The 13,766-nt window shown below is 45.2% G+C and overlaps 1 protein-coding gene across 2 annotated transcripts in view; it reads left to right on the top strand.

Annotated features, from left to right (window-relative positions):
• Nucleotides 1–1,609: 1,609 nt before the first annotated feature.
• Nucleotides 1,610–13,766, top strand: part of TGFBR2 (transforming growth factor beta receptor 2) — a 94,231-nt gene continuing 82,074 nt past the window's right edge. The window contains exon 1 of one of the 2 annotated variants that reach the window (XM_089918969.1): nucleotides 1,610–2,018. In XM_089918969.1, coding sequence (XP_089775095.1) covers nucleotides 1,925–2,018 — 94 coding nt within the window. In that variant the 5' untranslated portion in view covers nucleotides 1,610–1,924. The remainder of the gene's footprint in view (nucleotides 2,019–13,766) is intronic. The other variant, XM_022553948.2, reaches the window with a different exon arrangement.

Genomic DNA, 13,766 nt, shown 5'->3' on the forward strand with positions numbered 1-13,766 from the left:
GTTACAAGAGAGGAGGGGCTCGAGGCACCTTCAAGGATCTCATTTCTATCCTCTGTCTCAAGAGCAGTGGGAAGCCATCAAATGATTTTAATAGAAGGGTTGGTGTAATCAGGTTTGCCTTTTGAAAATTTGACTTTCGCTAGGTTTTGAGAAATTGAGTGGAAAGGCCCAGAATGGCCCTGATTGGGGGTGAGTGGCTGGGAGACTCCTGCTCAAGGGGTGGTGGTGGCATGGGCAGGGCCTGTGGAGGAAATGGAGAGAAACAGATTTTGAACTCAACTTTCCTCCTCTGCTCAAGTGGCTTTGGCAAGGAGGTTGGTGGGAAGGAAGATGCCCAACCCTGATGATTTCACCCCGCTTCCTGCATCCTAAATTCAAGAGCTAGGAAGTGGTCTTTTCCTAAAAGTCAGCTTCTGTGCTGGGTGGAACAATGGTGACAAGACTTAACTTCCAGGATCAAGCAAAAGAACTCTCAGATTGACAGGGAAGATTTCAGGGGTTGGGTTTCCAGGGAGAGCTAGTTTGCCTTTACTCCCAGTAAGCCTGGCCACCTGCCTCTGCAAACAAGCTTTGTCTCAGATAAAGGAGTCTATTGTGTAACCTGCTGGAAGATCTCCTGACCAGAGAGAGGGCTGTACTGAATCTAACTCTTTGAGGGGGCTGGAAGTAGGATGAGCATATGAGTCAATATCCAGCCAAGACACATGGGAAAGAGACAGGGGGTTCTGTTAATAATTCAGCTTTGAAACAGATGTACACTGGGATAGTTTGGGGGCAAACCTGGTCACCTTAGCAAGAAGGGAAAGTTGAAAGTTCGTCCTTTGCTCCCACCGATGTCCCCTTTTGCAGGGGAGGGGCTCAGAGTTCTGTCCCTTCACAGGCAGTGTTGGAAGGCAAACTCTGGCACTTAGCTGACTCCCAGGCCACTTTTACTTTCACACTTTCTGCCATACCTGGTACATTCTGAAGATAACATTTCCCATTACCATTATCACTCTGTGATGGCTTATTGTTTATAATCGCTCACTGAGTCACCCCCCAGGAAGAAAGAGGCAGCTCAAAATGGGAGGCACCACCCAAGAGCTTATCAGAAATGCTGACTCTTAGATGTACTGAAGCAGAATCTGCATTTTAACAATATTTTCAGGGGGTCCATGAGCACATTAAAGTTTGAGAACAGACTTCTGGACTTCCACCTACAGTAAAATAAACATTTTACAATGTGATGGTTTAGGCATACACAACTGAAACAAAGTTTAATGAGGAAATACTTTTACTGCTTTACTTGAAAAAAAAAAAAGTGCTCACAACTCAGATTTCAGCATCCACTCTTGGGTCGCCACTTGGAGTTTGAAAACCAGCTCTGAAGCACTTAGGAACAGCCCGAAGAGGGTTGTGGGGAAGGGGAGGATGCTGGTGGGGGTGCTTTGGAGAGCGCAGACACTCTCTGCGTTCAGTGACTTTCTGGAACGTGTGCACTTAGTGCTCCGTAGTCAGTCTTCGGAGCGGGAACGCGCGAGGCCGCTGAAAGTTTGCCAAAGCCCCGGAGGGGCCGGTCCCGGGGACGTGATTGGCAGCTGCGAGGGAGGGCGAGGACCGGGAGCCGAGACGGGGAGCAGGCTCGGGGCGGCGAGAGGTCCTGCCCAGCTGTTGGCGAGGAGTTTCCTGTTTCCCCCGCGGCGCCCGGGCGAAGTCGTGAGTCACTCGCGCGCCCGGCCCGACGACACTCCGCGCGCGCACCCGCCGGCCGGGCCGGCCTCCCGCGCAGCTCCCCTCGGCCGCCGGGCCCCCCGCGCCTCGCCCACCGCCACCCTCTGCGGCGCCACATCTGGCCGCACCGCTGCTCCGCGCGGTTCCGCAGGGCGCGGCGCGGAGGCGCGGCGTGCGCGCTCGGGCCGGTCTATGCGGAGCGGCGGGGGCTGCCATGGGCCGGGGGCTGCTTGGGGGCCTGTGGCCGCTGCACATCGTCCTGTGGACACGCATCGCCAGCACGATCCCGCCTCACGTTCCCAAGTCGGGTGAGTGGCCCCCGCCCGGGCTTGGCGCCTGGGTCCCCGGGGCCCCGCCAGGCTGCGCTTGACAGTCGGCCCGGGAGGCGGGCGGAAGCCGGGACGTGGCCCCGGTGCCCGCGCCCCAGCACCCTGCGCTGGGACGGGTGCGTTTTTCTTTCCAAAGACCAGGAAAGTGGTCTCGGCGGGGGCGCGGGGCGCGCCCGGCCCCCTTTGTGCGGGCAGGAAGGGCGCTGCGTCCCGGGCCGCCCCCACCCCCGGAAAGGGAAGTTTGAGAAGTTGGTGATCGGCGGAGGCAGGACGCGGCCCGGGCGGCCTCCGAGCGAGCGGCGGGCACACCTGGTCCACGGCCCGGGATCGCCCAGTGCCCCGAAAGGGCAGGGCTCCCATCCTCAGCTCTTGCCCAGGGCCACATGCCCGCGGACCGGCTTCTTGGCCGGGAGTTGCTGTAGCAAAGTTTCAAGGAGAAAGGCGATTGCCAAAGGAAACTTGTCTCGCTCCACTGCGGGCTGGCGTGGATGCGGCAGGGAGTGGGGCTTGTCAGGTGGAAGGCGGAGTATTTACTGAGTGCCTGATAGGCGCTAGGTGCTGGAGATGTTGCCTGGAGCAGGACAGCCCCGTCTTGCGGCCTTGAAGGTTCTGTGCAATTGTTTGGTGGAAATGAAACGGAAGGGTTAAAATCGTAAATCCCCCTGCCCACCTGATCTTGGTGTCTAGGAGGTTTTGAGGGGAGAAAAATGCAGGAATTGAACTCTTTTAAGTATTTGTTATGGAAAGTACCGAACCCCTGAGACCTTAAAAGTTAGAAATTTTGTTAGCTCTTTGCTACAGAACTGAGAACCTGCATCTGGGGTCTGGTAATGGAGTCTTTGCAGTTTTGGGACCTTTCTGGGCCTCAGTCTCCTCATCTGTGAAAGGACATGGTTAGATTTGGATCATTTTACGTTCTCTTCATCTTTAACATCTTTTGTCTCTCTACTCCTTTTTGGTAACTTGGAGATGCCCTGTGTGGATTTGGGATGAAATGTGGAGGATCTGACAGTCCCCGTCACTCTGAGGCACACATTCTGTTTACCAAGGGCCAGGGGCAGACTTAACCTTTGGTCTTGTCTAAAAGGAATATGGACCAGTTTCTACATGGGACATTTCACAGTTCTTGAAGTGGATTGAAAATTTTTAAAAGTTATATATTTTTTTTTACTGAAGGTGGCATGGAGATGGGAGTTTTAAGATAATGAGGAAAGACTATTGTAAACAAAAAAATCCGAACACAGATTTGAGTTCTACAGTTTAATAAAGTTCCACTGTTTCATCCTTGGATGCTTTCTTACTTTGCAGTACCAGAATGTTCGACTCTCTGATTATACACCAAACTCTTAAGAACTGAGTTATATTTTGCTAATATTTTAAACGGCACCCTTAATTTTCAGTGTACCTTAAAAATCGTTAAAACTTTTGTTTCAGATTACGAAAGAAGGAAATTAGTGGGCCCTGATTCTGTTGGTCTTTGCTTAGGAGGATAAGATTTATGATTTGCAAATTCCAGACTCAGTAGTTCATGAGTCAGTCTCAGTTCATCTATATACACACTTTTAAACAATTAGTTTAAAAGCCAACTGGCTTTTTATTTGGGCTTTTAAACAGTATTACAAAACCCACAGATTTCATATTTTTATGGAATTAAAGCCACAAAATGGTTGAACTAAGGAATCATTTTGGATTGGTATTCACGTGAAATTATATTTTGAAGATAGTTGAAGGTCAAAGGTAGCTATAATGGAGGTGGGAAACCTAATTCCACTTGTATTTAATTTTCTATGGAAGTAAATGGTTTCAGGATTTTCCTAACGTAATTGGTAATCTGTCACTACATTTTTCAAAATACCTTAATGCATGATAAGATAAGAGGAAATGAGATTGTTCACAGCCTTCTCTTAGGTTACTTAAAAAATCCATCTTATATTTAGTATATTGACAAGTGAGTGAGCCAAGGACTTCAGTATAAGAGCAAACTTCACTAAGGTACATACTTAAAGGTATTTTAGTTTTTGTTTTTGACTTAGTAGATTCACTCTTCCTAAATGCCTGAAATTAAGTAATTGCTCTTTGGGGGAAAACTTTAAATGTTTGAAAACTCTTCAGATCTGAAAAATATAACTTTTACTTTTCAAATACCTAACAGGAGATCCTTGTTGAGGACTCAATGTTGGCAAAAGTGTTGTACGGATAAATTTCTTTCCCCAAATCACTGCTGATTTTGTCAGGGTTCTGGAAACTGCTAGGTCCAGAATTTGATCTTTGGTCTATTTGCTTTTGTTCCCAGAAAGCACATTTTTCACCTCTAGGCCATTTATTTTTAACTAGTTATGGTTTCTATAAGATACTCATCACATTTTGGATTCCTTACCTTTATTTATTTATTTATTTATTTTTGGCCACGTTTTGGGTCTTCGTTGCTGCGCGTGGGCTTTCTCTAGTTGCGGCAAGTGCGGGGGCTACTCTCTGTTGTGGTGTGCAGGCTTCTCATTGCGGTGGCTTCTCTTGTGGAGCACGGGGTCTAGGCGGGCGGGCTTCAGTAGTTGTGGCACGCAGGCTCAGTAGTTGTGGCACACGGGCTTAGTTGCTCCGCGGCATGTGGGATCTTCCTGGGCCAGGGCTTGAGCCCATGTCCCCTGCATTGGCAGGCAGATTCTTAACCACTGTGCCACCAGGGAAGTCCCTCCTTGCCTTTTTTTCAAGGTAGCACCCCACCTTGAAATGATGAGTCCTCATTGCTGTCTGTGGAGCCAGCATACCTGCTACCTGGTCTGCATTTCAGTTTTCAACACAACTTTTAAAAATTTTCTTTTTTTTAACCATATTTTTCCAATTAACAATGACACTTCATTGGTGCCATTGCAGAAAGTGGCCATTACCCATTCTTTCTTCTCAACAGTATCTATAGAATGTCACTTTTTGCCAGGCAGGAGGCTCAGACCTGAAAACAGTATTCTGAGTGAATAAGACAGGTCTGGTCTTTGCCTCCATTGAGTCTAACATATGGGGGGTGTGTTGAGGCCCAGAGAAGGATGTATATTTTAACCCTGTGTACTTGGAAGCATTATTGACTCTAGACCCCTTTGTCAAAAGCCCACTCTGTTGGGTGTTGAGTGTTTCCTTCCATTCCCTCCACTGTCCCTCTGAACGTGTTTTTCATTGATCTATTCTTTTCTGTGCCTGCCTTATTCCGGACCCCCAGTTGGGCCACCTCACTTTTGTTCAAGCTGCTGTCTGTCTGGAACTCCTGCTACCCTGGATGATTTAGATTCATCATTTAAGACTTGACTTAAGTGTCATTCTTAAGCAAACCTGCTTTCAACGCCCTGGGTGGAGCTATAGGTTCCCTCCTCCCAGGGACAGGCCTCTCTTTTCGCTGCTAACAATAGTAAGGCAGAATTAGCTCTTAATGAGACTCCCTTACCCATTCTCTCAAAGGCACTGGGTTTGTCCCACTCATTTCTCTGTCTCCAGGGTCTGTGGCAGTGCCTGGCATATCACTTAGCACCCAGGAAATGCTGAGCTGAACCTCCATTCATCCTCCTAGAGGCACTGCAAGTCAGTCGAGCATTTCCACAACCAGGCAGTCACTATTTATTGGGTGTTTGGTCTGAATGGTAAAATCTTTACTGAGAATAGTTTGGCTTTGATCTCAATAGGCAATTTGGCTGTTTTATACTGTGTTATTGGTTCTTTTATTCTGATGACCTATGGAAAAAGATGACAAACATGTCAGCTTCTGACAGACATGATGGAAAGCTGCTAGAAGTTTTCATCCAACCTCTTTAGTTGTACACTTGAATTCATGTAGGGCATTCAAAGCCATTGCAAAACTTTTTCAAAGTCTTACCAAAGACACTTGCCAGTGAATACTGAATCTTCTCTCTCTCTTTTTTTTTTTTCTAGAAGGTTGTTGAAATGAGACTTTCATTAAAAATGAAGTGCCGAAATCTAAACTTAGCTTTGAAGTTTCTTTTTTCATCAGGGTCTTCTGTTTTGGTTTATAAGCAGTGAAGTGAGTTGGTCTAAGGGAAGCGCAGCCCTGGGGCAGCTGCTATCTGCAGAAGAGCAGTGTGGCTATTATTTAGGTCTGATGCAAACCACCGAAACAGTTTAAAATAGGGTGTGGAGGAAAAGTCCTTCCTGGCTACAGCATGGCATTATTTAGCCAATTTCTACAGAGAAGCATAACTCTGTCACCTTGTTGGCTTCTGCCCTCGAGGGCCTTCTGTACAGCTTCAGCAGATTAACTCATGATTTTCAGTAGAAATGATTTAGCAGATCGGTATTAGCAGCAAGAATGCTCACCATTTGTTTTGCACTCCTTCTTTCCCTTGTAATATGTTGCTTCCTACCTGCTTGTGGCTTCTGACCAAGGTGGGATAACGATGATTCTCCTTCTTGCCTGGCGTGTCATGAGGGTTGGGAAGCCGAGCAGGGTAAGTAGGCTCATCTCAAGGACAAGTGGGGAGAAGGGAGAAGTAACATTTGAGAACCTGTTCTGAGCCAGCCGCCTGACATTATTATCTAATTTAATCCTCAGAAGAAACCAACAAGATAATTTTCATTACCTTTATTTTATAAATGGAGAAGATAGAGTCTGCACAAAGTAACTTGACGTTTGCCTCTGTGTGTGTGTTTTCTAACCTTGTCTTCCTTGCGTTCTGCTCTGCCCTTTTCCCTGGTATATCTGTGTGTATGTGTGTTGGGATGGAAGTTAGGGAGTGAGTAAAGGGATATCATATTCAAGAAAGGGGAACTTACCATCTAATATCCATTCAGTGCCCCTGAGGTCATGATTTGCTTTGCTTGCATGATCTACCTCCTTCCTGATTGTCATTGTCCTATCAAAAATCAGGATAGGGTAGAGTCTCTTTGACCAAGAAAACTCTGCTGTTCCTAGTCTGATAATTGCGTCTTGGTGGTGGGACCCACTGCCGGTGACCTGTGCCTTGACCATTGACAGCAGCTGGACATGCGCTGTTTTCAGAGATATATACTGGCAACCCCAGATTCCAGGCATGTAGGACCAGCGTCTGTGTACAGACCTCGAACAGCTGCTGGGGAGGGTGGGAAGAGTAGAATTTATCCAGTATCACAAAGGGGGATGATTTTGAAGAGTAGAATTTATCCAGTATCACAAGGGGGGATGATTTGACTTTTAGAAAACTTGTAGGTGGTTAATATTCTTCTCCTCCCAAAAGGATCTGTCTTTTATTTGCCATAATCAGCTTTTTAGGTCTTGGCACTCAACATGGAGCAGCTGCCTCCTCGCCTGTGGTCAATTTAGGATCTCCTGCTTGGCCTCTTTAGGGTTTCCTAGCGTCTGTGTTTTGTTCGCAGGGCTGAAGCTGTAGATCATTAGAATGGACTTAGCTCAGGGCAATTGCATGTGATGGGTGAGATTGTATCTGGGGAAGGCTGCCTGCTCTCAAGATAAGCGGCTCTTTTTTATTTTTGCTCTTTTCTGATGAGATATTCCCCCCCCCCAATTTTTCTGCTCAATTAAAATATAGGCCTAGTATACGAGCAAAAGGAGCCTCTGCCCTGGGATTTAGAGGGCACTACTTTTATTGTTCTCTGTTCAGCCCCTGTCTATGGGGTGAGGAGACTCCTGGGCATCTGAGTCCAGAGTCTCCCCTTTATAGATCAGTTTCAGGTACCTGGAAATCCAAAATATGCTGTTCGGATGGCTGTGGACCAACTTTTACAGCCTACATAGACCTTTGGACCCATCTTCCTGAGGGCCTTTGTAGCCACTGGTCTATGGGCCTGAGGGGTGGCGAAGGGACAGCCGTGTATGTGTGGGGTGTGGGGGGGGTGTGAGTGTTAAAACTTGGGTGTTTTACATGTCACAGGGTCCCTCTTGGTGCCAGATGAAGCAGCCAGTGGAAAGAGGAAGGTAGATTGTTGGCCGGCTTTGGGACAGTGTTTCCCCAGTTCCAGGGCTGCTCTCTGAGCAGGTCAAGAGTTTGAAGTTGAACTTGGTCTTTTCTAAGACGTTATGGAGGTGCATTTGTCAATCAAGGTAGAGGGATAAAACCTACTTCATCGAACAGTTTGTCAGTGTGATTTATAACTTTCAATATTCTGACCTGTGGTCTGTGGGCCACCATTTGTCCCCCCGCCCTGGGTCTTCCAACGCTGGGGATTGATCTGCACCAACAACACACCTTTGCAGAGGTGTTAGGTACCAAATTAGTTATTGTTGATTATATCATATTTTCCCTGGAGTAGAGAGATTGCTCATTAATGAAAAAGCTAAGAGTTTGACTGTAATCATAGTGGTGTATTTCCTTGGGGAAATTCAGTGTTTCATGGCTTGTCTTTTCCTGCAGGAAACTTCAGCTATATTCATTTGACTTGTTCTATCCAGGATTTCACTTACACAGTTTCTTTAAGATTTCCCAGTGCCTTGGTTGCATTTCCTCTGGGTATTGGGAACATGAGGCCTTCTCAAGCCTTCTTAAGGCCTTCTCAAGCCTTTTTAAGGAAACAAGAATATCAGAACAGATAAAGAAGTAAAAAGCTGTTAAGATACTATACAAGGTATAGGATTGTGAAAACTGCATTGCAGGGAGCTGGGGGCTTGGCAGAACAACCATGAGTGTCTTTGAAGGAAAATACAGAGTCAGGTTCGTATTTTCAATATTTGCCACTTTATCTGTTAAAGTTGTAAATCGTCATGGAGGATTTATTGGCTGTGGCAGGAAATCCACTCTGCTGCTTTGTGGATGACTGCTGGTGATCCTACAACTCTGCAGAACTTGCCTGTGGAAGGAGATGACAGTGGCTCATGCCGCTCTGAATGGTGTTAATATCTCGAGGCAGCTTCACTTGAGAGATTTTGTGGGCAGGTTTCCTGATAACGCATAGTAATGATTGTAGCTGTACTATCCGCTGCTGCCTGGACCATGCTGAGCGCTTCACGTGTATTACTTAACCTCCAAACAGCTCTACAAGGTCGGCTTTATGATGCTTATTGTAAGACCTCTAGAGATCAGGGAAATTAAGGCCACTCAGTTAGCAAATGATTAGGCTGGGGTTGGACCCGAGATGGTCTGGTTTGGGGACCTAGACCCTAAGTGCTAGGCTCTACTGGACTAGGCCGCCTCGACTGATACAAACCACTTCTCCATTATAGTGTGGGTGCTGGGAGACTCTAGGGGTTAAGAGAAATCATGGTGAGATCCAACATTTTTCTAAGGCTTTGGTGTTTTTCTTATGTTATCCCATGTAATTTCTTTAGGTAAATAAAATAACGTTTGATCCATACACCAGGCGGTCAAATGTTAGGCCTGTCCTGTGACCTTGATGGGAAAATGAAATACACACGTCAGGTGATACAGTCCTGGCTGAGTCATGCCGTAGTTATGCCATCAAGGAATTTAGTAGGTGTTCTGAATAGAACAGGCACTTTATTTGGAAGAATTGGGGGAATTCAAGGATGCATAAGTAGGTGGGGGTTATATATGGTGTGCCAAGGTGGATTTACCATGATGTGGATGGAACCTCAAGGCTTCTCCCTGCTGCAGGCCCCCCTTCTGGCTCTGGGAGGGGCCCTGGCAATGTGGTTAATGAGTGTTATCAAGGTAGAGAATATTTAAGATATCTTGCGATGCCCTGAATATTACAGCTCACCTATAAGAGCAACTTCATAGAGGTTTCCCCAAATTTAGAGGCAACCCAAAACATTTATATGACATTACTTATAATGAGTTATGTAGCTGGAAGAAACTTCCAAGTTATCTCAAGAATAAATTTACAAATCCTGATCAACAGTTCTAGAGTAAAGATTGAATTATTTTAAATTTTCTCTAAAGAGAATATCGTGAAATATCATTGGAAGAGGTGATCAAAGAGAATATAACGAAAAAATGTAGCAATAATATTTCAGAGGTGTATCAGGCAGTTAATTAATAAAAATATTTGTTTTCTTTTAACTTTTGTATTTGTGGTATCTGCAGCTTCTTAAAATTTGTAATGTGTAAGATGCCACTCTAAATATTCTCTTTCATACCTAAATTTCTGTTCTTAATTTTTATATTCTTTTTCTTAACGAGTGCCCCTGAAATTTATAAGCTTCGACTTCCACAAGACCTGACTACATGCCTAAGGGCAGGATTTGCTGGTTGCCTTAGAAAATAAATTCAAAGTACTCCTCACCCCCAACCCCATCCAAATACTCTGGAGTCTGCATTGTTATATCACCAAACCAAAACGTTTTTTTCCTAACCTCTTCATCATTTTCCTAGTTTAGAGGCCCCATACCAAACAGAAAAGAAGTTGCAGATATGTAATTATCACAAAACCTTGATCTTGAATGATCTAATCCAGCTCTGACCCTTAGTTTGAGATTAAGAATCTGCCTCGGAGACAGCTGGTGAAGATTAAACCCTGTCATACTGGCAATCAAGGTGTCTGGGGGACCTGGTTACCTCCTTTGGTCTCCCTGGGTCTCATTTTTCTTCTGTGTATAGTGACAAGCACTGAAGTAGATGAGATTTTTAGCTTTTTATGTTCCAAAATGTTTCATTCTGGATGTTAGTAAAGGAAATCGTTGTTGGCTTAGAAAACATAATCCTTAGCTAATCAAAATAGAAAACTATCGAACGTCATCACAGGTTGGAACTAACAAATACCACAAACATCCAACTGGAGTTTGTTGGAGACAACTGCTGTTTAAAAAAGAAACAGAAGCCATGTTTATTTTGAAATGTCCCTAGTGCAGGTGCCTGAGCAGACATCCTCACTAAAGAGCATGTTTACTGCAGCTCCCACTTTCTCCTTGCTGAAGAAAGGCTGTCTTGGTTTGGGTGGGAATACCATTTCTCTCTGGTTAATTACAGTGTTTGCATCCTCTCCTTTCTCTGAGCTGGTGAGAATATCTGTGAAGCATTTTCCTAAGTTAGAGAATTATGAAATGCTTTGCTATGTCTAGGAAAAGAGAGAAAGCCCTAAAGGAGCTTCTATGTTTTTTTGGGAAAAGAAAGGAAACTTGTCTGAGTATAGTCTTGTCTTACCTTTCAAAAATTTCTCCACCTCTTTTCTTAAAATATTCTCAGAAAAGACAGAATTTGCTCCAGATTGGCAGTTTTCAGACTGCTGTTTTAGGCAGGGGAGTAGCTGTGAGTCCTATAATCGCATTTCTGTATAGTCAGCAGTGGAGGAATCTTCTAACTATTGCTTTGAATGACGGTCTTGTTGTTACAGCTCACGTTTATGTTTTATTGTCTAAAACCCATAGTATTAGGCAAAAAAAAAAAAAAAAAACAAGAGAGAGAAAGACCATATGTGAAAAGGGACAAAAACACCCAAAAGTAACATTTTGTATTCACTCTTCTGGAATCCCTTGAAGTTCATTGTTCGTAAAATACTTTCTAACACTCTCAACACACCCTGGGCACTCTTACTTTCATTCTTATAATTTCTTTCTCGTCACCTCTTATTTATTCTAATCAGCAGTGGGCCAGCCAGCCTTTTCCTCTGTTGCCCTCTTCTGTTTTCCATCCCCTCCTCTTGCAGCCCTGCTGGCTCTACTTTCTCACTCTCCAGGAGCCTCACTCTCCTTTTCACATCTACTTTTTATGACTTATAGTATGCCTTGAGGCCCGAATCTTGAGCTCAAAAATGATGCCTTTCTACCATCCCCTGATAACAGCAACTAAAGATGCTCCAGTACTTTACTACTCAAAGGGTGGTCCAGCCGCCAGCAGGATCAGCATCACTGAGGGTTATGGGAAATGCAGAATGTTGGGCCCCTCCCCAGACCTACTGCACTGAATCTGTATTTTAACAAGACCCCCAAGTGATTCGTGTGTGCATCGAAGTTTGAGAAGCACTGTTGTAACAGCGTGAAAACCTTTCCACAGGGGTGTCAAGTGCAGAGATTTCAGTGTGTCAGATCAGACTTGTTTCTGTCACTGAGGAAGAGGATACAAGGAAGGGTAGCTGCCCATTTTATGAAGGTGCTTCGATTCCTCCTCAGCTACAGGGCCCATTTTAACTCGGGGTAAGTAATGCTCTAAAGCCAGCAGGAGAGAGATTTGCTGAGGGCAAGTCAGTTAATGAGTGGGTTTTAACCCATCTCTCTTCCCAAAGCATCCTTCTTGGCTGCTTCCTCCACTGACTGTCCCTTGACCACCAAGTGTAGCTCCCAGGAATCCTTTTCTCTGCTGAGCTCACACCATTCATCATGTTACTCCTTAGGTGTCTGATCACAGACCACCTTGACACCTGTAGGCCTTAAATCCGTTTGGAGCTATTACACCTCGGCATTGCTTAAAATATGTCGCACTCCCTTGTATACAAATGATGTCTCCAATAAATTACTGAATTAATGTCAGGTTTTTCAGGAAGTGGTTCTACTTTTCAGCATTAAAAAAAAAACTTCTTTTGTCTTGAGAAAGTTATTTGGTCAGTGCTCAGTGAGGACTCAATTTTTCTTGAATCTTTCAACATTAATTTTAGACTGTTCTGAGAACCTCACGGCTGGCTTTCTCACTGATGAGCTTCTGTATTTTACTCAACATAAGGCCATGTTTGCCCCTCAGTTACTTTTGTCTTCAAGAATTATGGGTCCCTGTCAGTTGCAACAACCGGTTCTCACAACTACTTTCTGATTTTTCCAAATAATTTTATTTTCTGACTTTTTTTTTTCTTTGACATCTTACTTGGCAAAAAACAAAGACAGAAAACACTTCCCATTGCAACCTGGTCTCATGTTGCTTCCTGTTCCATCAGATCTCAACTTATTTATCAGAATAACTTTCAAATTTTAATACCTAGAGTCTCTTAATCAGACATTATTTACAACAGGAACACAGTTACAGGAAATGCATTTTTGCTCTTAAATTATGCTACCACAGTGCAAGTCTGAACTCCTGTTTTCTGTCATCTGTAAGGATCTCCTCGTTTGTTTCTGCCCATGGACACCCTTCATCTCTTCAATACACAATACGTCGCCATCAGTTAACTCTGCCCCTCAGGTGTCATGTTGAATAGGTGACCTGCTGGAAGCCTTCTGTGGATCCTCTCCATGGATCCTAGGTGATTGCGTGGCCCTTGCTTCCTTTTTGAGGTCAGGGCTGCATCCCTGGCTCCTAGGACACAGAGAAGGGCCCCAGCATAAGTTAGATCACCGGAGGCCTGGGTGGTGCCAGCCTCTCCCCCAGCCCCCTTTCTGACCTCGTGCATCCTCAGGCCCTGGTTTTACTCAGCTTTTCTAACCTGTGACCCTTCTGCTCCCCACAATTTTCCCATTCTCTCTTCATGCCCTACAGCACCTTTGTTCCTTTGAACCAACGCTTGGCCAAACCCCACTTCTTCTGTCAGGTCTGCAGTTGGATTTGTCCTATTTCTCCCCTTCACAGCCTCTCCATCAGGCCTGGCTTCCTCTCGGGCGGCCCTGGTGGGAAGCTCCCTGTGGCTGGACGTGTGTGTGTTTTAACTCCCTTCCTAGAAGGAAAGCTCTTTGAGGGAGAACAGTCTGTCTGATTCTTCCCTGGCGCTCAGCATGCATTGTCACTAAAAGATTGTTGCTGTTTGGAATTCATTGCTTTTAAAGGCCAGGGACAGTGCTTATAAATCCAACATGGCGGTGACAAGATTTTTTTTTTTTTTTTTTTTTTTTTTTGCTAGACTGCCTGCCTTTCCCCCAAGTGTGTCGTCAAGGGCTTTGTTATTTATAGCCACGTGTGGTGGTGTGTGAGAGAACCATGG

Source organism: Delphinapterus leucas, chromosome 10 (assembly GCF_059928025.1).
Source record: "Delphinapterus leucas isolate spDelLeu-1000000601 "Yukka" chromosome 10, BTC_Dleu_Yukka2, whole genome shotgun sequence".
Classification (NCBI taxonomy): domain Eukaryota; kingdom Metazoa; phylum Chordata; class Mammalia; order Artiodactyla; family Monodontidae; genus Delphinapterus; species Delphinapterus leucas.